At 44.4% G+C, this 25,901-nt stretch overlaps 1 protein-coding gene across 2 annotated transcripts in view; it reads right to left on the bottom strand.

Moving 5' to 3' along the window:
- Positions 1–5,007: 5,007 nt before the first annotated feature.
- The window catches only part of MIB1 (mindbomb E3 ubiquitin protein ligase 1), a 331,151-nt gene continuing 310,257 nt past the window's right edge, over positions 5,008–25,901 (bottom strand). The window contains exons 20-21 of one of the 2 annotated variants that reach the window (XM_029591112.1): positions 19,343–19,440; positions 5,008–6,107 (exon numbers count right to left, since the gene is read on the bottom strand). In XM_029591112.1, the coding sequence (XP_029446972.1) occupies positions 5,967–6,107; positions 19,343–19,440 (239 nt within the window). In that variant the 3' untranslated portion in view covers positions 5,008–5,966. Of the gene's footprint in view, positions 6,108–19,342; positions 19,444–25,901 lie in introns of both variants that reach the window. The other variant, XM_029591111.1, reaches the window with a different exon arrangement.

Below are 25,901 nucleotides of genomic sequence, written 5' to 3'. Positions count from 1 at the left end.
GGGTTCAAATGTGATTTCTGATAGTTGATTAGAAATCCCAGGGAATGCAAAAGGGATATGTTGCTTCTCAAGGCAGCGAGAGCTCCTTATTTGGATGGATTCCTGATGAGCCAGTCGTCTAGGTAGGGAAAAACATGAATGCTGTTTTTTCTGAGATGTGTAGCTGCAACTGCCAGGCATTTTGTGAACACTCGAGGTGCTGAGGCCAGTCCAAATGGAAGGACTCGGTACTGGAAATGTCTTTTTCTCCACTACAAATCGTAGATACTTTCGATGTTGTAGGGAAATGGAAATGTGAGCGTAGGCTTCTTGAAGGTCCAGAGAACAGAGCCAATCTCCTTGTTGTAATAAGGAAAGAATGGTCCCTAGGGAGACCATCCGGAATTTTTCTTTTTGAAAAAATTTGTTGAGATTGCGGAGGTCTAGGATGGGGCAGAGACCGCCTGTCTTCTTTGGAATTAGGAAATAGCGAGATTAGAACTCTCTGCCGTGTTGAGACCGGGGAACGGTTTCGATAGCCCTGGTAGTCAGCAGGGTGGAGAGTTCTGACTGCAGCTGAGATGTTGTTATGCCGTGTGACCACAGAAATGGGTGGGGAATCCGGGGGTAACATTTGGAATTTTAGATGGTACCCCCTGTTCAAGATGGCTAACACCCACTGATCTGTGGTGATGAGACTCCATTGGTGTTTGAAGTAATGGAGCCGACCTCCTACAGGCAAGTTGGGTTCGGGGTTGTTGAAGAGGCTGCTGCTCTCTGGTATTCCTTTCAAAAACCAGATGCTGGTCCTGTTTGTGGGGGTGGCTGAGTTTTTGCATGTTTTGGTTGATGTGGATGTCCTCCGAGGTTGATGGAAAGGGCGTGTTGAAAAAGTAGGTGGATAGTATCTACGAGGCCGATAGAAGGGCTTTGTAGTATCACATCTTGTGGCTTTCTGTGCTGAGGATGGCTGGTCCAATGGCAACCTGGACAGCTAGCGGAGTGTCTCATGGTAATCTTTAAGTAGAGAGACAGTGGCTTGGATCTTTTCGCTGAAGAGATTGTCTCTGGTGCATGGGAGATCCACCAGCCTTTCTTGGACTTCTAATCTGAGATCCGAGGCCTTCAAGCCAAGCCCACCTCCGTGCACTGATTCCAGCAGCTGCTGGACGGGCAGATGTTTCAAAAGTGTCATATGCGGCCCGTACTTCATGTTTGCCTGACTCCAGCCCTTTGTCAATAAGAGCGTTGAGTGACACTTGCTGTTGCTGAGGGAGAGTATCCGTTATGTCCTGAACTTGTTTCCACAAATTCCTTTGATATTGCGTCATATATAACTGATATGCCGCAATACGGGACACAAGCATGGATCCTTGGAACACTTTCCTCCCTAAACCATCCAGAAAGTTTTGTTCTTTTCCTGGAGGAGCAGATGAATGTGGTTTCTGCTTCCTTGCTTTTTTCTGAGCTGATTCAACAACAAATGAATGATGTGGCAATTTATTTATTTATTTATTTTTGGTTTTTATATACCGGAAGTTCCTGTATACAATACATATCACTCCGGTTCACATTTAACAGAGATAACTATCGCCGGGGAGGCGGTTTATATGGAACATATCGAAATAATGAACGGATAAAATATAATAAAGTACAATCTATTGGGAAAACAACTAAGATCAACTTAGATCAATTATGAAACAGCTATATTCAATCAGTTGTACAAAATAAGTCTTCCACAAACAGATGGCGCACCGCTGGTTAAATAAAGTGCCTCCATTTTATTTCCAGTTCAAACATTTAACTCCACTGTGGTTTAGGGTGAGCTTTGGTAAACGCGGTAAAAGCGATCATCGCCAGGCTCGGATAATAAGGAAAGCATGGAGAAGGGGTGCCGCCGGCGCCCTGTCCCAGCGGCCGCTCGCCCCCTGCCCGGTACACCACACGTACACGCCGTGCTCCCAGGCCGCCGGCGGAGCTCCAGTCACCGTCCTCCCTTCATCCCTTGCGCCCTGACCCGCCGCCGCCGCCACCACCAGCACCCTGGATTCACCCGCGGCAGTTCGTCCAAACGGGGGAAGCCGTGCCCGGCCGGGACCCAAGCCGCCCGGCACCGGATGGCTACATCTTCAGTCCGATATATGGCACCGATCGGTTCCCATCGGTGCCATTGATGCCTTTCGGTTCCCCGTTGATGCCTTTTCTGCCTCCATCGATACCAAAGCAGATTCCAAAACAACCATCAAAATCTGCATTGATGAAAAAGCGTCCTCTTCCAAAGGACCCTTTATATCTTTCTGGTTTTCAAAAACCTACACCAGGTTTTCAAAAACCAATTGTGGTTTTTGAAAACCTGGTGTATGTTGGACCAGGTATGTTTCGTCTGTTCTACTGTTAACAGCTGGCACAGAACAGGGATGCTCCCTTAGGCGATGCTTGAGTTCTAGGAGTACTTCATGGATGGGTTTCACCATGACCTCTTTTGGTGCATCTACAAACTGGAGGACTTCAAGGGTTTTATGTCTGGTATCCTCTTCAGCAAGTAATTCAAAAGGAATGGTATCTGCCATTTCCTTTATGAAGTCTTGAAAGGAAAGGTCCTCTTGTAGGGACTTCCTTCTTTCTTCTGGTGGAGAAGGTTCAGATGCAAGGTCATCAGTACCAGTATCAATATCCTCCCAAGGACTGTGTTGAGGCTGGAAATGGGATCCAGAAAGATATAAAGGGTCCTTTGGAAGAGGACGCTTTTTCATCAATGCAGATTTTGATGGTTGTTTTGGAATCTGCTTTGGTATCGATGGAGGCAGAAAAGGCATCAACGGGGAACCGAAAGGCATCAATGGCACCGATGGGAACCGATCGGCATCACCCAATGGACCAGGCTGTAAAGGCATCGATGGACCAGGCTGTAAAGGCATCGAGGGAATACGGGACTTTTGTAAGCCCAATGGCCCTGGTAATGGATCAGAGTTTCTGTCATTGCCCTCAGATGAGCCTGGAATGGGCATTGCTGGAGTCATCAGTAGATGTTTTGGTATGGACGGTGTCGATAGAGGCATCTGAAGACCTGTCAATGGTATCGGTGCAGGTGTTGGGAAGGCACCGATTAAGGCGTCGAGTCTTGTGAGAAGAGGGGCAAACATCTTTGGCTCCGGTGTCGGTGCCTATGGTTGCATCGGTGTCAGTGGAGGTTGAAATTTTTGTAAGGCTTCGATGACTGCCTGTTGAATCATGGAAGTCACTTCTTCCCTGGAGACTGGGTCCACTGTTGCAGGAGAAGGTAAGACTGGCGCTACTGGCACTTCCATAGCAGAATGTGGTGGCACAGTCTCTGACACCGATGCTGGTGGAGAGCACCTTGGTGTCTCAGGTACAGAGTGGCATGGCTGCTCTTGTACCCGGACCCATTTTTTAATCGGCTCGACGTCCTTTGATGCAGATGCGGACACTGATTCTCCCGATGGAACGGAGTAAGAGGCGTTGTTTCTCTCGATGGTCTTTGCTGGATATTGAAGAGGACGCTATGGAAGATCCGGATGGGGTCAATGGACGGTTATCAGACTTTTTCTTTCCTCGATGTTTTTCAACAGAGGAAGGAATTTTCTTCAGTGACGATGTAGAAGATGATGATGGAGTAATCTTTTTGAAAAGTTCCTCCATTTTATCCAGTCGGGCACGCCTGCTCTTCGGAGTCATCTGAGCACAGGTTGAACATGCACGGACATCATGGCCTGATCCCAGGCAGAGAACACAGAAGTCATGCGGGTCTGTAATCGACATTGTCCGGGGACAATTAGGGCATCTTTTGAACCCTGTGGCCATTATAAAAAATTTTAGGCTGGGTAATGGTCGGTGGCCCGCAGATACTGAAGTAAAATATCTAGAATTGACGGAAAAAGACTCCAAAGAGTACTCACCGAACAGGATGTCGAAGGGAGCCCCAAGAAGGGAATTTTCTGACAGAAAATATTATTCCGTGAGGAAAATATTGTGAGAAAAACTCACAGAGCTCCTTCAACGTGAGGCTAAAGGCAGCACAGAAAAAAAGACTGAAGGGAGACCCCTGTGGCTGCAGGGATCATGGCATGCTGGGCATGCTCATTGGGCTCAGTGTGCCAGTCAAAAGTTTCTAGAAACTTTGACAGACGTTTTCCGTGATAGGGCTCCATCGATGATGTCACCCATATATGAGGACTACAATCCTGCTTGTCCTGGGATAACTAATAGTAATTAATGGACTTTTCCTCCAGGAACTTGCCCAAGCCCTTTTTAAATCCTGCTATGCTGTTTCCACCACATCCTCTGGCAATAAATTCAACACTTGTACCGAGTGAAAAGAATAACTTTCTACAAATTGTTTTAAATGTGCTATTATGTTGTGTCCCACAGTCTTAGTACTATTGGAAAGGGTAAATAACCATTCCAAATTTACTCATTCAATCCCACTCTTGATTTTATAGACCTCTATCATACCTCCTCTCAGCCAGCTCTTTTCCAGGTTGAAGAGCCTTTCTTCATAGGGGAACAGTTTCATCCCCTTTATCATTCTCTGTACCCTTTCCACTGCTGCTGTACATTTTTGAGATGTACACAATGCTCAAGTGCAGTCACATCATGGATTGATAGAGGCATTATGATAGCTTCCATTTTATTTTCTATTCCTTTCCTTATAATACCTAACACATTCTACTTTTTTTTTTTTTTTTTGGACTGCGCCACTGCACACTGAACAAAGGATTTCAAAGTATTGTCCACAATGACTCCAAGAACTTTTTCTGGGTAGTGACACCTAACAGAGAATTCGAGATTGGATTATTCTTCCCCATATACATCATGTTGCACTTGTGCACAATAAATTTCATCTGCCATTTAGACACCCAATCCCCTAGTCTCACATCTTCAGTTGCAGACAATGCATCTCAGAAGCAAAGAGATGAAAGCATTTATTCCTTTGTCAGATGACCTCAACGATTCATAATAAGAAAAAAATGTCATGTTTAGTAAAATAAAGACAGACCATTCAATTAATACACATGGAGAATTTTTTTTTTAATAAACTAAACCCAAGAATTATTCTGATACATTGCTGGTAACAATCCACAACAAAAAAACAATGCAGGATTTTTTTCTTTAAATTATACATAAACATGAATGGGTAATTCATAATATACTAATACATGTTACAAAGACTGCATCCAATAAATATTGCCTCTTCTACTACGCAACAACAGTTGTAGTTGTTTCTAAACATATTGGAATATAACAAGCCTCTTTGGGGAGATTTAGGTATGAAAAAAGGGAAATGTCTAAACCTCACACTGAAATGTACTTGATTTAGGAAGCTTAAGACATAAAATGTGGAAAACCACTCAATTTTCTTCTAAAACCAAAGGATCCTTCTAAAACAGGGGTGGCCAACTCAGGTCATCAATGGTCACAAACAGGTCTGGTTTTAAAGATATCCACAATGAATATGCATGAGAAATATTTACATAAAATAGAGGCAATGCGTGCAAACATCTCATGCATATTCATTATGGATATACTTAAAACAGGCCTGTATGTGGCTCTTGAGGACTGGCATTACCACCCTTGTTCTAAAATATGGAGAGCTGTCAACTATGTACACACACTGCTCTTTATGTGTAAAAGACAGACTTCAGAGCAGGTGATATATAAAGATTTAAGCAAAATACTTTAAAAACTGAAATGAATACAAAGATGACATTGCAATTTTAGAGACAAACTATCTTAACTTTAGCTTATTTTATCCTAGGCTGTAAAACTAGAACTTTTAATTCTTTAAATACTGCCCTTTGGGTGCTCAAATTTTTATGCAGTAAGAATTTAGTAAAAGTGCAACATTAGAGATGCCTTCATAAGAGCAAAAAAATAAAAAAAAGTCAACTGCCTTTAAAGCTTATGGAGATCTGATGATCAAGACAGCACTAAGTTTGTTAAGTTCAAGAAGACAAAGTAATTCTGATTTAGTACAATAAAATCCTTCGTTCTATGCCTTTGCGGCAGATAGGGCATTCACTCATTCGGTCTCCACAGAGCTGGCAAGTCCCATGACCACAAAGGAAGATCATATTCTTCAGGCGATCCAAACACACAGGACACATTGTCTGTAGCAAAACATAAGAATGTGTGAGGCACACAGAAAAATTCATGTATAAATCATGCTGCATAAAATAGTAATGGTTCAGCCCTTTACACCACTTCTCTGAGAAGCCATACAGAAAAATCAAATGATGTACCTGAAGAATCCCTGAAGTGATCAAGATCACTTGCTGCAGATATATTTTTGGATCAGTTTACTAGTTAAAAGCACCATTTATTTTTCTATACTTATCTACAGCAAATATGATAAAAGTTCAGGGTGTATGTCTTATCAGAAAATAGAAAACGAAGAAGAGGATCGGTGTATAAAATAACTTTTAATTAGATCTTGCCTGACTCTGGCCAAGTTTCGCTCACCAACGGAGCTGCCTCAGAGGCTACTGTGTGAAAGAACGCGATAGAATGACATCAGTCAGTGAACAGCAAGGTATACGTATGGTTTATTCTTGTCAAACAAGTCTGTTATCAACTCCACAGGCACGCATATCTTTAAACATTATTCAGTATTATATGTTGGATTGTTTTGCACATTGCAAAACTCGGTATAGAAAAATGTACTTAATGCTGGAAGCCATGCCAGTATTCAGTGTTAAGTTGATACCAATTGCGAGAGAATTTCAATCAAAACAGTTGTGCTTAGTATCGGCAGCCGAGCTACAGCGCGTGGTGGAGTATAATGGGACCTTAACAGACAATAGGACACCCTGACAAGTTCTTTGGACTTTTGTAAAAATGTATATTCTGAGATACAAGATTTGATGTTATGAAGTTAACTGCTTTTTTAAAGTGATAACTATAAATGTTCTGAGCAGGAATTGATCATGACTTTTTGCACTGTTTCACAAAATTTGCATAACAACCCACAAGGGTGTGTCATTTTCACTACATATAAAGAGTATCGGGCAAAGACCCATTTATATACACTTTAAATATCTTGCTTTCAGGAAAATATATTAAAACATTTATTATTTATTTATTTATTTATTTAAATTTCTTATATACCGGCATTCGCGATGGGAGTCGCATCATGCCGGTTTACAAATAACAAGGTGTGACAGAATAAATACTTAATAACTTAAAAACATTAACAAGTGATAGAAGAATAAGGTAGCAGTTACAATAAAACAGGGATAAAATGCAACTTGGAATGGAGAGAAGGCAAAAGAGAGATTAACACTGAGATAACAAAAGAATGACCAAGGTAAATAAAACCAAGGTAAATAAAACCTGCCTCATTAAAAAAAAAGAGAGAACATTATTGAGATGTCAAAGGTTGTTGATTACCCTGACGGGAGTTCTTAGTTGCTTGAGTTGAGAGTAGATTCTTCATAAGATCCATTTTCTTATAAAAGTAATTACTTAAAAAGGAAGCAATGCACTGTACCTGGAAAAATAATTTCACACAGAAATGTTTATTCCTGCGTGACTGTGCAGTACAGGTTTCGCGCAGAATTCCCCTCTGGCACAGAATTCCTAAAACTGGATCTTTTGAGTACACAGACCTAGAAGAGCAGCTCTGAGCCACATGGCCTGGAAAGAAGAGACTGTAGGATTTGGCCTGAGTGTGCTGGAAGATACAGCAGCATCAATGGGATGGAGGTAGTATGGTGAGATCTAGCCTGCTGGGAGGGAGAGTTTCGCTTGCGAGGAGTTAGGATTTATCTGCCGGGAGAGAGAGAGAGAGAGAGAGAGAGTGATTGCCAGTGCAGAGGAGTTGGGATGTGTTTGCCAATGGGATGTGTTTGCCAGGAGGGAGACAGCAAATGTTGTTCAGCGTGATCAGGTGACGTGTGCCATGAGGGAGTATCAGTGCGGTGGGGTGTAAACGGGGCAGGGAGAAGGGAGGGAAGGGAGAAGGGAGGGAGGGAGGGAAGAAGAGAGTGAGCAGTAATGGGATCAAAGTTGGAGGGGATAAAAGCTGTGGTTTGATCTGAGGAGGAGGGGGGGCCAAGAGAACTGATGGGGGTCAAGCCTAGGGAGGGGAAGACAAGTCGGGAGGGGGGAGGAAGAGAGCTAGAGAGAGAGAAAACACTGGGGGGGGGAGCCTTGGGGTGGGAAGAACTGGGGAAAGAACTTGGAGGAGAGGGGTTGAGGCTAGGGAGAGAGAAAACCTGGGTGGCGTTTGAAGATAAGGAAAGAGACATGTGGGAGGATGAAAGAGCTGGGGAGAGACAGCACTGGGCACAATAACGAGGAAGAGAGGCAGCTGTGGAGTCAAGTCTGGGTGATGTGAAGAAATCTGGAGTAGCTGATCCTGAAGGAGTTACAGAAGGTGAAGATACTTCAAACCTGAGGAGCCAGGCTTCATGATGCACTATTAAAGTTTTATATTAGTTGAATTCACTCTTTTAAATTAAAAATCATTTGTTGCAGACTCCATATTACCAGAAAAAATTCCATCCAAATCTCGGTGGCTGAAGTATATTAACACAACAGGTTACATGGAAAGTAGACAAAGTTCAGTATATTCAGACTTATTCAGCTACCTAACTTACAGTTCCCAAGTAGTGATCCAGAAGGAGACAAAAATAAAGTGTCTGTCAATTTCATATTCCAGTAGACTGAAGTAAAATTTAATTGAAAATGTCCAGCTTGAGGAGGAAGAGACATCATCCCAGGTAATGGCTGCTTGAAGCGGCAGCTCCCAAACCGATATACTAACATTCCTCATTAATAGCGAACTGTTTCGCTGATTTTTTGTAGCTGCTGCAGGGAGAGAGTGTTTAAATATTCCTCCAATGACGACTCAGAAGAAAAATTCCGACCTGAGGCAGACCTCTTACTCTGGCATGTCTGCATGAGGATGGGAGGGCCCAGACCACAAGGAGCTCCATGCAGGCCTAGAGTTGGAAGCTGAAAATGAAGTGGCATTAGCAGATGCGGGGGAGGCTCCCACTCGTAGAGAATTCCAACAATGGTTTTGGGAGCTCTGAGGTGATATGCTTGCAATAAAGGAAGACATTGTTGGCTCCGTGGCTGAGATCAGAAATGATCTGCTCGACTTGGGGTGCCGTGTGGAGGAGGCAGAGTCCAGGCTGGATGACTGTGCAGCAGAGCTGACGCATTTCCATGAGGCACATGATAAAATGAATGCTATGCAGGCAGAGCTTCAAGATTGCCTTGAAGATTTGGAAAACCAAATGCAGACAGCTAACCTCAGATTCAGGGGGGGGGGGGTTCCCAAGAGTGCAAGTATGAGAACTGTTTCGAGGTAGTAGAAAGTATTTGCATGTCAATTCTGGAAATGGCTGAACAGGCTGATGAATCTCTCAAGGTGCAGTTGGAAAGGGCTCATAGGACCTTGGTGACACCCTTGGGTAATTTTCCCACAGACACTGTGGTGATGCCATCCAGATGGCAGAGACTGGCGAACGGAGGCAAAAGACTGAAGAGACATCGACTGGACATTTTTCCGTTCTTGCAGTGCTTTATCACTGAGTGCAGCAGTTCGGTTTACTTAAATATAACATGTATTTCAGGGCTACCTGGGAAGTCCTGGATCCCACAGCTTCCCTTTTGGAATTATCTAGGTATGGGTAAAGAGTAATATTGAAATCCCCTCCAATAATTAAATGACTCTTTGCCTAATCCACCACAACTTAAAGATCTTATTCAAAAACGGACCTTGCCCCGCAACTGGGAGCATAGATATTTACTGTGGTAAACAGTGTGTTATGAACAATCAGCTTTACCACTATAAATCTCCTTTCATCTTTTAAAGTAGTCTTAACATCAACCACTATATGTTTTGAGAATAGTAGTCCCACCCCACAATATTTGTGTCGTAGTGTAGCAGAAGCCAAATATAACTGAGGGAAATGTTGAGACCTAAGTACCCTTCATTGTACATTCTAAGGTGGGTTTCCTGGCAAAAGACCACCGATGCCTGTAAATGCACCATTTCCTGAAAAAGTAAGCTTCTCTTGCCAGGAGAGTTGAGCCCTTTAGTATCTATTGATACAACCTTTAGTGTTCCCATAGTAAGTATCAAAGCACATATGGCAAAAAACCACTGATACCTTTTACTCCATGCTGAAACCCACATGGATCTCTGCAGGATCTCATCCAGAATCAGGAGACCACCCAACACTCCCTGTACAATACCACCCTGACCTAACCCTCACCTCCCCTTTGCATCCCACCATTCCCTGCAGGGGCCAGTCTCCACTATGAAGAATGATGCCATCAATAATCACCACACCAGTCTCCCCCCAAACACAAGAACATAATCTGAAATAAGCTAAAGATTAACATCTCCCAATACTAGAAAGGGGGATTAGTGGATATTTGGCGTTTAACATAATCAGACATCTCACAATTATACTTTTTTTCTAGAGTCCATCAATTTTATTCTAGTCCGGACTATTTCTTAATAGATAAAACCCTGGTAGATGGGACCACAGAGGTGGGAACAGGTAATATTACCTGATCAGATCATGCCCGTATATGGGTATCCTTTCATGTCTCCCCAGACTGTGTAGGCTGGAAATTCTGGTGGCTGAATGATAGTTTGCTGGGTGATGCAGATTTTGTAGAACAATTGGTGAAAGAGATACAAGAATATTTTGTAGATAATGGGACTCCTGACTGTAATCCAGTCACTTTATGGGAATGCATGAAAGCTGTAGTAAGAGGTAAATTTATTTCTAGAGTCTTATTTGCTAAGAAAGAGAAGGAGGGCACCCATTGGCTTTGTTACAAAAATAAAGCTAAGTGGGAAGTTTTACGTAAGAAAACATCTGATTCGACTATATGGGGGAAACTAGAACGGGCAAGACAGAACTTACGCACACTAGAGTTTGCCAAGTTTGCTCATCACTTGGATTTCTCTAAACAGAATTTTTTTTCGAGTTTGGGAATAAATCAGGAAGATTGCTGGCCAAAAGGTTGAAGAAGAGAGCCACACAGAACCAGGTCATGAAAATTAAGGATAGGGACAGGAAATATTTGTATGATTCTACTAGTATTGGGCAGCTTTTTACTACATTTTACAAGGAATAATACTTTAATGAGGAGGGCATGAATGAGGTGGGAATGAAAGAGTATCTTCAGAACATCTTGTTGCTGAAGAGTGTAGAGACCTTCTTAATGGTGATATTAGGGCGGAAGAAATAGTGCAAGTCATTAAAGACCTGAAGTTGAGCAAGTCACCCAGACTAGATGGCTACACAGCCAAATTTTATAAAACCTTTCAGTCAATTCTGGTTGGTCCATTGGTGGGCATGTTCAACTCTCTCAGTGGGTAAGGGACAATCTCAGTGAATGCAAATGTAGCGGGTATCACCATTCTAGCTAAAGCAGGTTGTAATGCTATGTTATATGGCTCTTATCGCTCTATTTCCCTTATAAATATTGATCTGAAGATACTGGCCAAAGATTTAGCCAACAGATTAGGTTTAGGTGCCCGGACCCTGATACATGAAGATCACTCAGGACTCAGGGTCCTTAATCTGATGTACAGGGCAAGGAAACTGGGTATGCCAGCAGTGTTATTGGCGGTGGACACTGAAAAGGCCTTCGCTCGTGTTAATTGGTCCTATTTGTTTTGGGTCTTATAAATTTAGAACCTAGTTGAAATTTTTCTAACATGGATACAGAAACTATACTCACATCCTAGGGCATGTTTTAAGATCATTAGGGGGTATACTGACTCTTTTGACATGAAAAGGGAAACTTGACAGGGGTGTCCGCTATCTCCATTTTTATTTGCCCTATCTCTGGAACCATTTGCTGAACAGATATGGAGGGAAGGGAGAATTAGAGAAATTCAGTTTGGAAACCGTGCCTATAAAATTATATTATTTGCCAATAATATTCTGTTTACCTTGGGATCCCCTGAAGAATCCTTATGGCTGCTCTTGGGGGAAAAGTGTAGTTTTAGCCTGGTATCTGAGTTCAAAGTGAATGAGGATAAGTCCAAGATTTTGAACATAGGTTCTGCAGACTATATTCAATGATTGAGTACTCTCTTTCCCTTCAGGGTTGCTAAGGAATGGGTGAAATACCTAGGGGTGGGGATTGTTCCAGAGGGGGATCAGTTGTTCCATTTGAACTATGATATTCTGGTTAAGAATATTTTTAGTGACCTTGATAAGTGGGATTTTTTGGAACTCTCTTGGATGGGTAATATTTCAACTGTGAAAATGAATGTTTTATCTAGATTTAGCTATTTTTTTTCAAAATCTCCCAATTGCTGCACCAAATAAGCTACTGAAAATATGGCAGAAAAAGATATTTAGTTTCATCTGGAAGCAGGGAGTCACTTTATTTAGACAAACTGAAGGGTGGACTGGGGGGGTACTCAATTTAGAGTGATATTTTTCTGCTTCCCAATTTAGAGCAATCCTTAATTGGCACAGACTTAAAAGGGGTACACCCTGGATTGAGATAGAAAGGAGTTGAGATGGGAAATTCTCCCTTCATACGACAGTCTGGTTGGGGGGAGGGGGGGGGGAGGTGCAGGTAACATGCTGTATCACCCTACTCTCGTACTACCTTGGAGGTCTGGAATAAGTGGAGACCTGTTTTGACTGGGGAGCAGAATTTTGTTTATCGCTCTTCCTTGTTTCTTAAGGAGTTACCACCGGGCACAGATGTCGTTTCTAGTTCTCGATGGGTGTCTTTGGGGTTAACCAGAGTGGAACAGGTATGGGGAGGACAAGGGGTGTTACCCATTCAAGAAATTCAGGACAATTATTCTTTGGTGCATAGAGATACATTTGCATTAGTTCAATTATTGCACTTTGTAAATCAGAAGAGGGTGGTCTTAGATCTTAGAGAAGGCAAGACACTTTTTGAGGGCTTCTATGACCAAGCGAATACGTTCCACAGACCCATTCCAAAATTTATGGTATTTTAATGGTGATTTGAAGAATAAACCTTCTCACATTAAGACTCGGGAATGAGATCTGGGAAGACCACTAGAAGTTGCAGAATGGGATCAGTGTTTTCTATCTGAGAAGAAAAGTTTGATTTCAGCTGCCATAATGGAGATGTGGTTACAAGATTTTATAGCAGTGGTATTTGACCCCGGTTAAGCTTCATAGGATGTTCCCAATGATCTCGGAAGCGTGTTGGAGGGGATGAGGAGCTACGGGAACATTCTTTCACATATGGTGGGGGTGCCCCCGCATACAGGGGCTATGGGCTGAAATTTCATTTTTTGGTTATTAACGGGGCAGACGGTGGTGCGGGACCCTAAACTGTTATTGTTGGGGATTCCAAATCAGTTAATTTCTGAGATATAGCACAAACTTGCTGGCTGCAAAAGGAGAAATAGCTTATAAATGGCATCTACCAGTGGTTCCTAACAAGCTTTCAATTCAAGGAAGGCTCCAGAGAGTATATCATACAGAAAAATTGACAGCAATTAGGAATGGTTCATTGTCTAGATTTGATTGTGTTTGGCAATCCTTTGTAGTGTGGTCATCAGTCAACGTTGGAGCTTGTGTATAAACGTCTCATATAGTCCCATAGTCAAATTGAGGGTGAATTGTATTCGCTGGATGTTTAATGTTGTGTGATCTCTTTCAGGATAAGCTACCAAGGCTTATCTTTAGACTGGATTCTTTGTGCGAAGAGTTGGTTGTGGGGGGGTGGGGGGGGGGGGGGGGTATTAGGGTACAGGGTACAATAAACCTGTATAATTTGGTTATATGTCTTTGAGTATGTATCATACTACTCTATTTCATTGTTGTTTATGAATGTTTATATGCCTGTTTCATGTATTGATGGTAATCAATAAAACTTTAAATGGAATAAAATGTCCAGCTTGGATATAAGAATCAAAATTAAGCCTCTAAGGTGACCCAAATGACTCTTGCCAGGGATTAAAAAAAAAAAGTCTAAAAACATGGCTTTTTAGAAAAGCTTTTAATCTGAGATAAAATGGCTTGGTGACTTATGTTTATTGCTGATTGTTTTAAACAGAAAGGATGAAGGTTAGACATGAGTTGAGGTGGGGGAGGGGTGTGAATTTTGGATGCTGTAAGATTTACTACATGATTGTTGTCTGTGTGTGACACATTTTAATTATACTAGAACAGTAATTCCCAACCTTTTTAATATTGTGGTACACCCAGTACTGGGTTCACTTTGTTATGGTACACCATCACCTTCCCTTCTTCCTGATCTCTGGCATCACCATTTCCCTTCACTATCAGGACACTGACATAACTTTTCTTGCTAACCCCCCCCCCCCTTTCATTTATTTATTTATTTTTGCAAGCCCCATCTTATTCTCCCTTCCCCACCCCCTGGCATTAGAACCATTTTCCCATCCTCCTGATATTACTACCATCTTTTCTTCCCATTGCCCCCCCACCCTGGGGAAGCCCTCCAGCTAGAAAGAGGAAACTAGCAAGCAGCACTGTTTACCTGCTGCCACTATCTCCTCTGCCAGCTTCCCTCTGAAGTCAGAGCTGCACGGGGGCAGACAATCTCATGAGACTACAGAGCCACCTGCGGATCCAACTTCAGAGAGAAGCTGGCAGCGGAACAGATGGAACATTTCTCACTGATTCCTACTGCTGGTAGGTGGCTATGGTACAGGGGACTGGAGAAGAGAGACAGCAAGACTTTGCTGCTGGCAGCAGCTGAGGTGATCTGCCCCCCCTCCCCCCAGTCTTCCCTCTGCAAGAGGTCAACATTTCATGGCACACCAGTTGAGAATCTCTGCCTAGAACAGTAATGTTGATAATGCAGTAGATATAAAAATAAATGAAATCATTGCCCTTATGACCCCTAAAATGGTTATCTCCTGAGATGAGCTCCTAAAATCTAAGCTAGAATAGTCCATGATATTTTCATTATCTATGAACTCATCCAACTGTAAAAGGACAACTTTCTATTCCACCATTTTGATTCTTGCAGTATAAAACAATCTCTTAAGAAGATGAAGCTTACAACTATCCTAGTCTCAGGGTGCCCTTTTTTTTTTTTTGATGGTTGCTCTGGGTATTAAGCAGTTCATCTGTAAGATCATATGATCTTCTAAATGAATGTGCTGTACAAGTTTTTCAACTTTTGTTTCACCTATGAACTCTCCATATTGCTCCAAATTTTAGTCAACTGCGGTCTTAACACTTGACTGTCTTAACATCTAAAATTGATCATTTTGCTGCTAATTTTGATTACCCCTAAATTCTCAAATGGAATACAATATTGAAGGATGCTCTTGATTCTGTGGCCCCTTCTATTTATCATTTTAAGTATGGGACTCTCTAAACTGTGGTATCATGTCCAAGCAGAACTTTAAAAAACAACTTTGTCATTTAGAGAGGTAATGGAGAAAAGATAAGTCTGAATATAATTGGTCCTTGTGTAAATTAGCTACTGACTATTACCGTTTAGAAGTTAAGCGTGCAAAAAAAATGTATTTTTCTAGGAAACTGCAGGATGCCATTAATTGACCAAGACAGCTTTTTAAACTTGTCTCACAATTTTCTACTTGTTCCAATGATTCTGCTATGGCTGATATTACTTTTCCAGCAGAATCATTTGCTAAATTTTTTAAGGAAAAGGTTTAAAAGATATGGTTAGATTTTCCTCCTCCTCCCTTCTTCAGTCATATGCCTGAAGCAACAGATGACAAATTGAAACAGTTGCTACTACCCTAAAAAAAAAAAAAGCTTGCTGGGTAGACTGGATGGACCTTTTTGGTCTTTATCTGCTGTCACTTACTATATTATTATATCGGCAATAAGTCAAATGTCTTTTAATTCTGTGGGACTGGAGAAAATATTTAATCTTCTAGGCAATTTCTCTTCCTTACTAAGCTAGTCAAGAAACCTGAGTTGTCTTTTGTGAAATATCTTCTGCCTATTGTTAGTCTTAGTTTACGGTAACTACCAACTCAACTGAAGCAAGCCAAGATCCATTCTCTTCTTTAAAAAAGATTTTAGATCCACTGATTATTGGCCATTATTATCTAATCTCGAATATTCCTTTGGTTGGTAAGTTAATTGAGAAGGCAGTGTCTGTGGAGATAGCAAACATTTTGGAGGAAACTAATGCTTACCATATGCAAAAGGATTTAGATGTAATTATAGCACTGAAATAGCTATCAGGAGCACACTATACCCATTGGTCCTGAATCCATCTGCTACACGCTAGGAAATATAACTTTTGTTTCCCTGAATGCAAAGTATTACTTTTGGTACTAACCCAACACAGCACATCACCCAGAGAACACCATCCCTACTGTGAAGCATGGTGGTGGCAGCAGCATGTTACAGGGATGTTTCTCATCATAGAAACATAGAAACATAGAAATGACGGCAGAAGAAGACCAAATGGCCCATCTAGTCTGCCCAGCAAGCTTCACACATATTTTCTCTCATACTTATCTGTTTCTCTTAGCTCTTGGTTCTATTTCCCTTCCATCCCCACCTTTAATGTAGAGAGCAGTGATGGAGCTGCATCCAAGTGAAATATCTAGCTTGATTAGTTTGGGGTAGTAGCCGCCACAATAAGCAAGCTGCACCCATGCTTATTTGTTTTACCCAGACTATGTTATTAGCCCTTATTGGTTGTTTTTCTTCTCCCCTGCCGTTGAAGCAGGGAGCTATGCTGGATATGCGTGACGTATAAGTCTTCTCCCATGCCGTTGAAGCATAGAGCCATGCTGGATGTGCATCGAAAGTGAAGTATCAGGCCCATTTGGTTTGGGGTAGTAACCGCCGTAACAAGCCAGCTACTCCCCGCTTTGTGAGTGCGAACCCTCTTTTCTTCTCCCCTGCCGTTGAAGCAGAGAGCTCTGCTGGATGTGTGAAGTATCAGTTTTTCTTCTCCCCTGCCGTTGAATCAGAGAACTATGCTGTATATGCATTGAAAGTGAAGTATCAGGCTTATTTGATTTGGGGTAGTAACCGCTGTAACAAGCCAGCTACTCCCCTCTTTGTGAGTGTGAATCCTTTTTTCCACATTTCCTCTTGCTGTTGAAGCTTAGAGCGATGTTGGAGTCAAGCCTGTGTATGTTTATTTAATAAGGGTATTGACTCCAGGCAGTAGCCATCATTCTGGCGAGTCACCCACTCTTCATTGGCAGCCTCTTGACTTTATGGATCCACAGTGTTTATCCCACGCCCCTTTGAAGTCCTTCACAGTTCTGGTCTTCACCACATCCTCCGGAAGGGCATTCCAGGCATCCACCACCCTCTCCGTGAAGAAATACTTCCTGACATTGGTTCTGAATCTTCCTCCCTGGAGCTTCAAATCGTGACCCCTGGTTCTGCTGATTTTTTTCCTTAGGAAAAGGTTTGTCGTTGTCTTTTGATCATTAACACCTTTCAAGTATCTGAAAGTCTGTATCATATCACCTCTGCTCCTCCTTTCCTCCAGGGTGTACATATTTAGATTCTTCAATCTCTCCTCGTACGTCATCCGATGAAGATCCTCCACCTTCCTGGTCGCCCTTCTCTGTACCGCCTCCATCTTGTCTTTGTCTTTTTGAAGGTACGGTCTCCAGAACTGAACACAGTACTCCAGGTGAGGCCTCACCAAGGACCTGTACAAGGGAATAATCACTTCCCTTTTCTTACTCGATATTCCTCTCTCTATGCAGCCCAGCATTCTTCTGGCTTTAGCTATCGCCTTGTCGCATTGTTTCGCCGACTTCAGATCATTAGACACCATCACCCCAAGGTCCCTCTCCTGCTCCGTGCACATCAGCCTTTCCCCCCCCATCGAATACAGTTCATTTGGATTTCCACTCCCCATATGCATGACTTTGCACTTCTTGGCATTGAATCTCAGCTGCCATATCTTCGACCACTCTTCCAGTTTCCTTAGATCCCGTCTCATTCTCTCCACTCCTTCCGGCGTGTCCACTCTGTTGCAGATCTTAGTGTCATCCGCAAAAAGACAAACCTTACCTTCTATCCCGTCCGCAATGTCGCTCACAAAGATATTGAACAGGACCGGTCCCAACACCGATCCTTGCGGTACACCACTTAAAAACCGCTCTCTCTTCAGAGAAGGTTCCATTTACCATCACACATTGTCTTCTGTCCGTCAACCAATTTGCAATCCAGGTCACCACCTCGGCACTCACTCCCAAGCTTCTCGTTTTATTCACCAGTCTCCTGTGCGGAACCGTATCAAAAGCTTTGCTGAAATCCAAGTATATGATATCGAGCGCTCTTCCTCTATCCAATTCCTTGGTTACCCAGTCAAAAAAGTCAATCAGATTTGTCTGACAGGATCTTCCTCTGGTGAATCCATGCTGCCTCTGGTCCATCAATTCTCCGGACCAGCAAGGACTGGGGCACTTATCAGGACAGAAGAGACAATGAATGGAAAAAAAGTACAAAAAAGTCCTTGAAGAAAACCTACTGCCCTCTGCAAGAACACAAACTAGGATGAAGTTCTTCAGTATGACAAGGACTCAAAGCACACAGCCAAAGCTACACTGGAGTGGCTAAGGAAGAAAAAGGTAGATTTGCATGCATTTAAATGAGGAGGGGGGTTTTTTTCCACTCAACTCCTTTCATGACCAAAAATGTGTTAGGGGTGGGGGAGACTAAGGATATAGGCATAAACGAAAACCAGAATCAGTGCTTGGTGGTAGTACCTTTGGCAGCAATTACAGCTATAAACCTGTTGGGATAGGTCTCCACCAATTTTGCATCTAGATTTGCTAATATTAGACCATTCTTCTTTACAAAACTGTTCAAGCTCTATCATGTTCCTTGGATTGTGCTGATGAATAGCAATCTTTGTGCCATGCCATAGACTTTTTATTGGCTTGAGGTCAGGGCTCTGACTGCAAATCCAGTGTATCTAACACTGACAAATGTGAAAAATGTTCAAGGGGGGGAATAGATTTACTATAGCCACTGTAGATTACATGCAAGCACAAATTTCAAAGACAACAAGGTAATGATTTATATTCTTAAATATGTATGATTCAATTCAATGACGCTGCCATTTCTTTTATCACTACTATTCCAAGAATTTGCTCCATAGGTACAGAATGGAATAAACTGTTTTGAAGACAGGACATTGTTTGGTGATCACTGAAAGATCAAATATATATTGTAGTAAGCTTTTTTTGTGATGAGATTATTGTAATAATTGATAAAACAACTCAAATGAATAATATTACTTCTACCAAGCTCTTCTACCACCAAAAATAAGTAATGAGAAATGAAATCTAAAATGTTTTCTTTCAGTATGAAGTCATTTTTCTCTACTTTCCTTTACTTAAATGTTCACTATTAAAGGAAGAGCGACCCCCTACCTGCTCCTTGATGTCCTGTAACTGCTGCTGTAGTTTCTGTACATCTGCATTGACATTGGTATTGTCCTTGTCCTTTTGTAAAGCTGGAATGTTTCCACCTGCTAGAACATAAGAAAAACATTTCAGAGAATAAAAATGTTCTGTTTTCACTGTGCAGGGCTTAAATGAGTAAACAGGATTTTAAACAGACGGATAGCAGACAGATGCTAAAAATCACAAAGCAGTCATGCAAACAAGAAAGTATCATTACTTACAAAGACGTTTTACTAACAGAAGCCTTTTCATAAAAAAAAGCAAAACTGAAACAGATATAACAGTGATAGGTGATGAAAATACTTTTATATATAAGATGAATATGAAATCCAAAACTGTGCCAAGTTTTTGATTTTTTTGCAAGATTTTTGCAAGTTTTAAATTCTGCCAGCCAGATTTAACTCTTTTCTTGAGCTGCAATCTAGCTGGAAGTTGCCATGGCCTCAGTCACCATCATACTTTGGGAAAAAGTTAACTTTTGTTTGTCCACCTCCTCCCTTCAAATAATTTACTGACTACGTTATAGAAATGGGAACACTGTCAAGAAATGTACAAGTAGACTAATGCAGACAGCATCTCTTACCAGCTCAGCAAGAGGATGCTCTTTCAGCTCTATGGTACAGACTTTGCTTTGGATGCAGAATATAGTAACTTCAAAATAAAAGCTCTCAGGTTGAAAAAATAGCTGGCAGAACGCCACAGCCCTATAACTAGTATAACAATTACAGCAAATACCACAGAATAGACTTCCAGCAGAGCAAAGACACATAGTCCTCCAAACTCTGAGCCAAAGTATACTTATAAACAGTCAGTAGATACTTCTGTAAAAAAGTGCATAGATCATCATATCCATTCAGTTGGTTCAAAAGACATATGCATAAAGGAAAATTGGTTATTACCTGCTAATTTTCGTTCCTGTAATACTACAGATCAGTCCAGACAAGCGGGTTTTATTCATCCCTACCAGCAGATGGAGGTAGAGTACAAAACTTTGGGCACTGCCACATATACGAGTGTCACCTGCAGTCCCCTCAGTATTAATAGATACTGAAGCCAAGATAAGAAAAAATAAAGAGCAAATGAAGCTCCCAACATGGATACCCCTGACCAACTAGATAACCATGAAGAAACGCTAAACCTAGAAATTGAAGCCAAAAAATGGCAAATCTACTTTGCAAATAAATACAGCAGTAGACCAAGCAGTCTTTCGGCAGAGATCCTCAGGGCGGGACTCTGGACTGATCTGTGGTATTACAGGAATGAAAATTAGCAGGTAATAACCAATTTTTCTTTCCTGAACATACCCAGATCAGTCCAGACAAGCAGGATGTACCAAAGCCTTCTTACACTGGACGGGAACACGAGAGACCCGCTCGAAGAACACTCTCTCCAAAAGGGGCAGTCTCCGGTGCCCGCACATCCAAATGGTAATGCTTGGTAAAAGTGTGCAATGAAGACCACACCGCGGCTCTACAGATCTCTAGGGGAGACACCAGCTGACACTCAGCCCAGGATATCGCCTGAGCTCGAGTCGAATGTGCTCTAAGACCCACTGAAACCGCTCTTCCTTTTGATACATAAGTTGCAGAGATTGTCTCATTGGTTGAAAGAGACTAAGAAGCCTTAGACACCTTTTCGCCCTTTTTTGCTCCCCCGAACAGGACAAACAAATGATCAGAACGACGAAAAGCGTTAGTGACTTTCAAGTAACGTAATACTACCCATCTCACATCCAAAAGGTGAAGTTCTTGTCCCATCGAGGGATCCTGAGCCCAATCCAGAAACCCGGGCAACTCCACTGATTGGTTTACATTAAAAACCAACACCACCTTAGGAAGAAACGAAGGTACCGTACGCAAGGACATCATATCGGACGATATCCGGAGAAACGATCACAGCACGAAAGCGCCTGCATTCTGAAATCCTTCTAGCTGAACAGATAGCTACCAAAAAGACAGTCTACAGAGTCAGGATCTTCAAAGATACCCGATTCAGAGGCTCGAACGGCTCCTCGCAAAGGACCTGTAGCATGAGATTAAGACTCCATTCCAGGCAAATACGACGCAGAGGTGGATGGAGATGTTTGACGCCTCGTAGAAAATGTACCACATCTGGATGGGATGCCAAGGCCTTCCCCTGGACTCTCCCTCTGAGGCAACCCAAAGCGGAAACCTGGATGCGAAGGGAACTATGGGCTAATCCTCTGGATCAACCCACCTGCAAAAAAGACAAAATATGGGACACAGACACCTGAAGAGGGTCCAATCCCTGTTGTCCACACCAGGTCTCAAACACCTTCCATACCCTGGAATAGGCTAAAGAGGTAGCAGGACGTCTCGCTTGGAGCAGCGTGGTAATTACTGGTTCCGAATACCCCCTCATGTGCAATTGCCTCCTCTCAAAAGCCAGGCCGTGAGACAAAATCGATCCTCCCGATCGGAAAATATAGGACCCTGACGCAGGAGATCCGTAAATGGGTCAGGCATAGCAGTCCGTTCACTGCCAGCTGCACCAGATCCACGAACCACGGACAGCGAGGCCATTCCGGAACCACCAGAATCACTGATCCCGCGTGGCCCTCTACACACCTGAGTACCTTTGCTATCAGCGGCCACGGAGGAAAGACATACAGGACGACTCCAGTCGGCCACGGACATACCAGGGCATCTAGCCCCACCGCCCCGGAATCCCTCCAGCGGCTGAAGAACCTTTGCATCTTGGTATTGAGACTCGTTGCCATGAGATCGAACTGCGGGGTTCCCCACCGTTCGCAGAGAAGCTTCCCAGGCTCTCTGAGAGAGTTACCACTCCCCCGGATCCAACTGCTGCCAGCTGAGGTAATCCGCCTGGACGTTGTTGACTCCTGCGACGTGGGAAGCGGCAATTTCTTCGAGATGAAGCTCTGCCCACTCGAACAGCAGGTGAGTCTCCTGCGCTACCATGGGACTCTTGGTTCCCCCCTGGCAGTTGATACAAGCCACCGTGGTTGAAATGTCCGAGAAAACTCGCACCATCCGATCTTGGACCAAGGGTAGAAACTGTTCCAGAGCTCGGCGCACCGCTCTCGTCTCCAAGCGATTGATGGACCATGTCTGTTCTGACGTCGACTAAAGGCCCTGAGCAGACCCGCCCAGATAAACTTCCCCCCAGCCCCAAAGACTTACATCCGTGGTTACTACCACCCAATTCAGGTCCTCAAGAGGCATCCCCTTCTCCAGATTGTTCTGCGTAATCCACCTGGCCAGACTGGCCCTGGCCGACTCTGTCAGAGCCAGCGGCAGAAAATCTTGCTGCGACAGAGGATTCCATCGGGACAACAAGGCTCTCTGCAGAGCCCAGGACCCGTAAATAATCCCAGACCTTCGGCACCTGTAGACGAAGCAGATATGCTATCTGCCCCTGAATTTTGTTCACCCTGTCGTCTGTAAGAAACACTCTGCTCCGCTGGGTGTCTAAAAGGGCTCCCAAGTATTCGAGGGAATGGGATGGGACCAGATGGCTCTTCTGCACATTGATAGCCCAATCTAGAGATTCCAGGAGCGACCGAACTCTGTCCACGGACTGCACACATTTATCTAGTGACTTCGCCCGTTATCAGCCAATCGTCCAAGTACGGGTGCACCAGCAATCCCTCCTGTCGCAGCGCTGCCACCACTACCACCATCACCTTTGTAAAGGTCCGTGAGGCGGTGGCCAGCCCAAAAGGCAGTGCTTGAAACTGATAGTGCTGTCCCAGAACCACGAATCTGAGAAACCTCTGGTGCTCCTGACTGATGGGGATATGCAGGTAAGCCATGGTGAGATCCAGAGACGCCAAAAACTCTCCTCCCCATACTGCCATAATTACGGTGCGCAACGTCTCCATCCGAAAATGTAGTACCTTCAAACTCTGGTTGACTTTGAGGTCTAGGATAGGTTGGAACATGCCTTCCTTCTTGGGCACCACGAAATAGATGGAATATCTGCCTTGTCCCTGTTCGGACACTGGCACCGGTACAACTGTCTCTAGACTAAACCACCACTGAAGCGTTTCCTGGACCGCTGCCCGCTTGCTTCGGGAAAGACAACGCGACTCCAGAAAGACCGACTGTAGTGGGCGAGAAAATTCTAAAGTGTAGCCGTTTCTCACCACGCTCAACACCCACTGGTCAGAAGTGATCTTGGTTCACTCCCCGTAGAACCGGGCCAGCCTGCCCCTGATTACCAGAGAAGAGTAGACCTGCCAGATCTCATTGTGAGGACTTATTGCCATCCGCACCCTGGGTGGATACGCCTTAGATGACCTTCCAGCCCCTCGAAAGGACTGTTGCCTATGCAAGGACTGTCTTGGGGCCGAGGCTCCCCCGAGGGCCTTGTCTGATGAAAACAACTGGACTCCCGAAAGCGAGGCAGAGAAGAGAAAGGTTTCCGGCCAGACTTTCGATCCTCTGGCAGCCTATTGCCCTTTGTCTCTTCCAGCGACTTCATCAGATGATCGAGGTCCTCACCGAACAGCAGTTTCCCCTGAAAGGGCAGATTACAGAGCTGCGATTTTGATGACAGATCCGCTGACCAGTTGCATAGCCACAAGTGTCGTCTGGGCGCCACCACCAACACCATAGCGCGGGCTGTGGTTCTCACCAGGTCCTACAAGGCATCCACGCCATAGGCAACTCCCGCCTCTAGGCGGGCCGCCTGGACTGGGGACAGAGTCCCGAAGGCCGACTGCTCCTGCGGCTTCTGGATTCAACACAAACAGGCTCGCTGCACAGACTTGCACATACCGCCGCTCGCAGGCCGAGCCCCCGGACATCAAAAGCTCGCTTGAGATGTACTTCCAACTTCTGATCCTGAACATCTTTCAGAGCGGAAGCTTCGGCCACCGGAATAGAGGTCTTTTCAGTGACTGCCGAAACTGCCACATCCACCTTCGGGACCTTGAGAACGTCCAGATGGTCCCGCAAAAGCAGATAAAGCTTGGATATCGTTCTGCCAACTCGCAGACCCGAGTCGGGGGGGAATCCCACTCTCGGTTGATCAATTTCCTGGATTTTCTTCGGTGTTGGAAAAGCACTGGGGGGTCTCCGTAGGCCATCCAGAACTGAATTAGCCCCTTCAGCCTCTGAATCCTACAAGTGAGCTTAATCACCAGCTCCTCCAACACCTAAGGTATAAGCAGGCGAAGCTCCTCTCTCTTGAAAAGCCGGATCACTCGTGTATCATCGACATCAGCCTCCGGACCCTCCAAGGTCCCCTGTTCAGTTTTAGAGTCCTCTGGGTCCAGAGGAGGACCCCCAATCGGGTCCCCATCCTGATCGGCCTCAGAGGAGAGCCCATCCTCAGACTCGTACGAATCTTCCGAGTCAGATTCCAATCGCGTAAAAGCCGTCCCTCAGGAGGCAGAGTTCGCGGGCCCTTGGAACCTTTAGGGGGGGGACCTTCCCCCGCTTTGCAGAACACGTCGGGCCTTCTGTGACACCACACTTACCTGCCTGCCTAGCCAGTAAGGCCTCATGCAGTAAAAGTACGAATTTGGGTGAAAACCCCCCTGGGGCCCCCGAAGGGCGCTTGGGGCTGCTAGGGCCCGAGACATCCGGACCTTTTTCCCTAAGTCTAACCGTGGGAGACAGGAGTGGCAGGGACCCCCGGAAAAAGCCCCCCTATCCGGCTCCACTTCTGCGGCCATAGCCACTCCCTCCTGTGATCCCAGCGCCACCGCCACGGTCCGCGAATGCTTCTGTGGCTTTGCTTGCCTTTCAGACTCCCCCTCCAGCACACTCCGTGCAGAGGAGGTGGTCATTCAGGCCGACCGAAGGGCTACCACAGGCCTGCAGGTCTCTCATAACAAGCACCAAGAAATAAAGCAAAGCAAATTAAAAATCCAAACAGGCAATCCTATGCTTGCCATGCTTTCCCGCAGCCCAGATCGCAAGGGGGAGGGGCGCACCACATGGCAGCTGTCAAACCCTGAAGAGGGTGCACTGCCCCAAGAATTTCCCACCAGTGCGGTGAACAGGCCCACTGCCGTGACTGAAAACCGCACGGCTCATTCAAGAGAACAGCCAGCCCCCACCGGAGTGAATCTGCCCCGACTGGGACCACCTTCCTCCGAATGATCCCCCGATCCACCCACTTACTGACCGGCCTGGACCCGACGATCTCGCCAAGGATTTCAGCCTGCTAGGCCGCACAGTCTGCCACATGCTTCTGCTGTTGCATTCAGCCTGCTAGGCCGCACAGTCTGCCACATGCTTCTGCTGTTGCATTCGGCCTGCTAGGCCGCACAGCCTGCCACATGCTTCTGCTGTTGCAAAAACAGACAGCTGCCGGTGACTTTTTTTTTTTTTTTTTTTTACAACAAAGATTTAAAGGCCCAGACACACAGGAAAGCACAAAAATAAAAGTAAGGGTACTTCCCTGTCCTGGGCAGGCAGAGAGGCTTCGGGCCCACCGAGGAAACCAGACCACTGGCTGTCAGTGGTCCCGGGGTCGCGGGCTGAAGCTTGCCAGGGGCATCCAACCCTCCGTTCGCCCGGCTCAACCCGAG

Source organism: Rhinatrema bivittatum, chromosome 2 (genome assembly GCF_901001135.1).
Source record: "Rhinatrema bivittatum chromosome 2, aRhiBiv1.1, whole genome shotgun sequence".
NCBI classification, from domain to species: Eukaryota; Metazoa; Chordata; class Amphibia; order Gymnophiona; family Rhinatrematidae; genus Rhinatrema; species Rhinatrema bivittatum.
The sequence above is the reverse complement of the archived record's forward strand: the minus strand, read 5'-3'. Positions and strand labels throughout refer to the sequence as shown.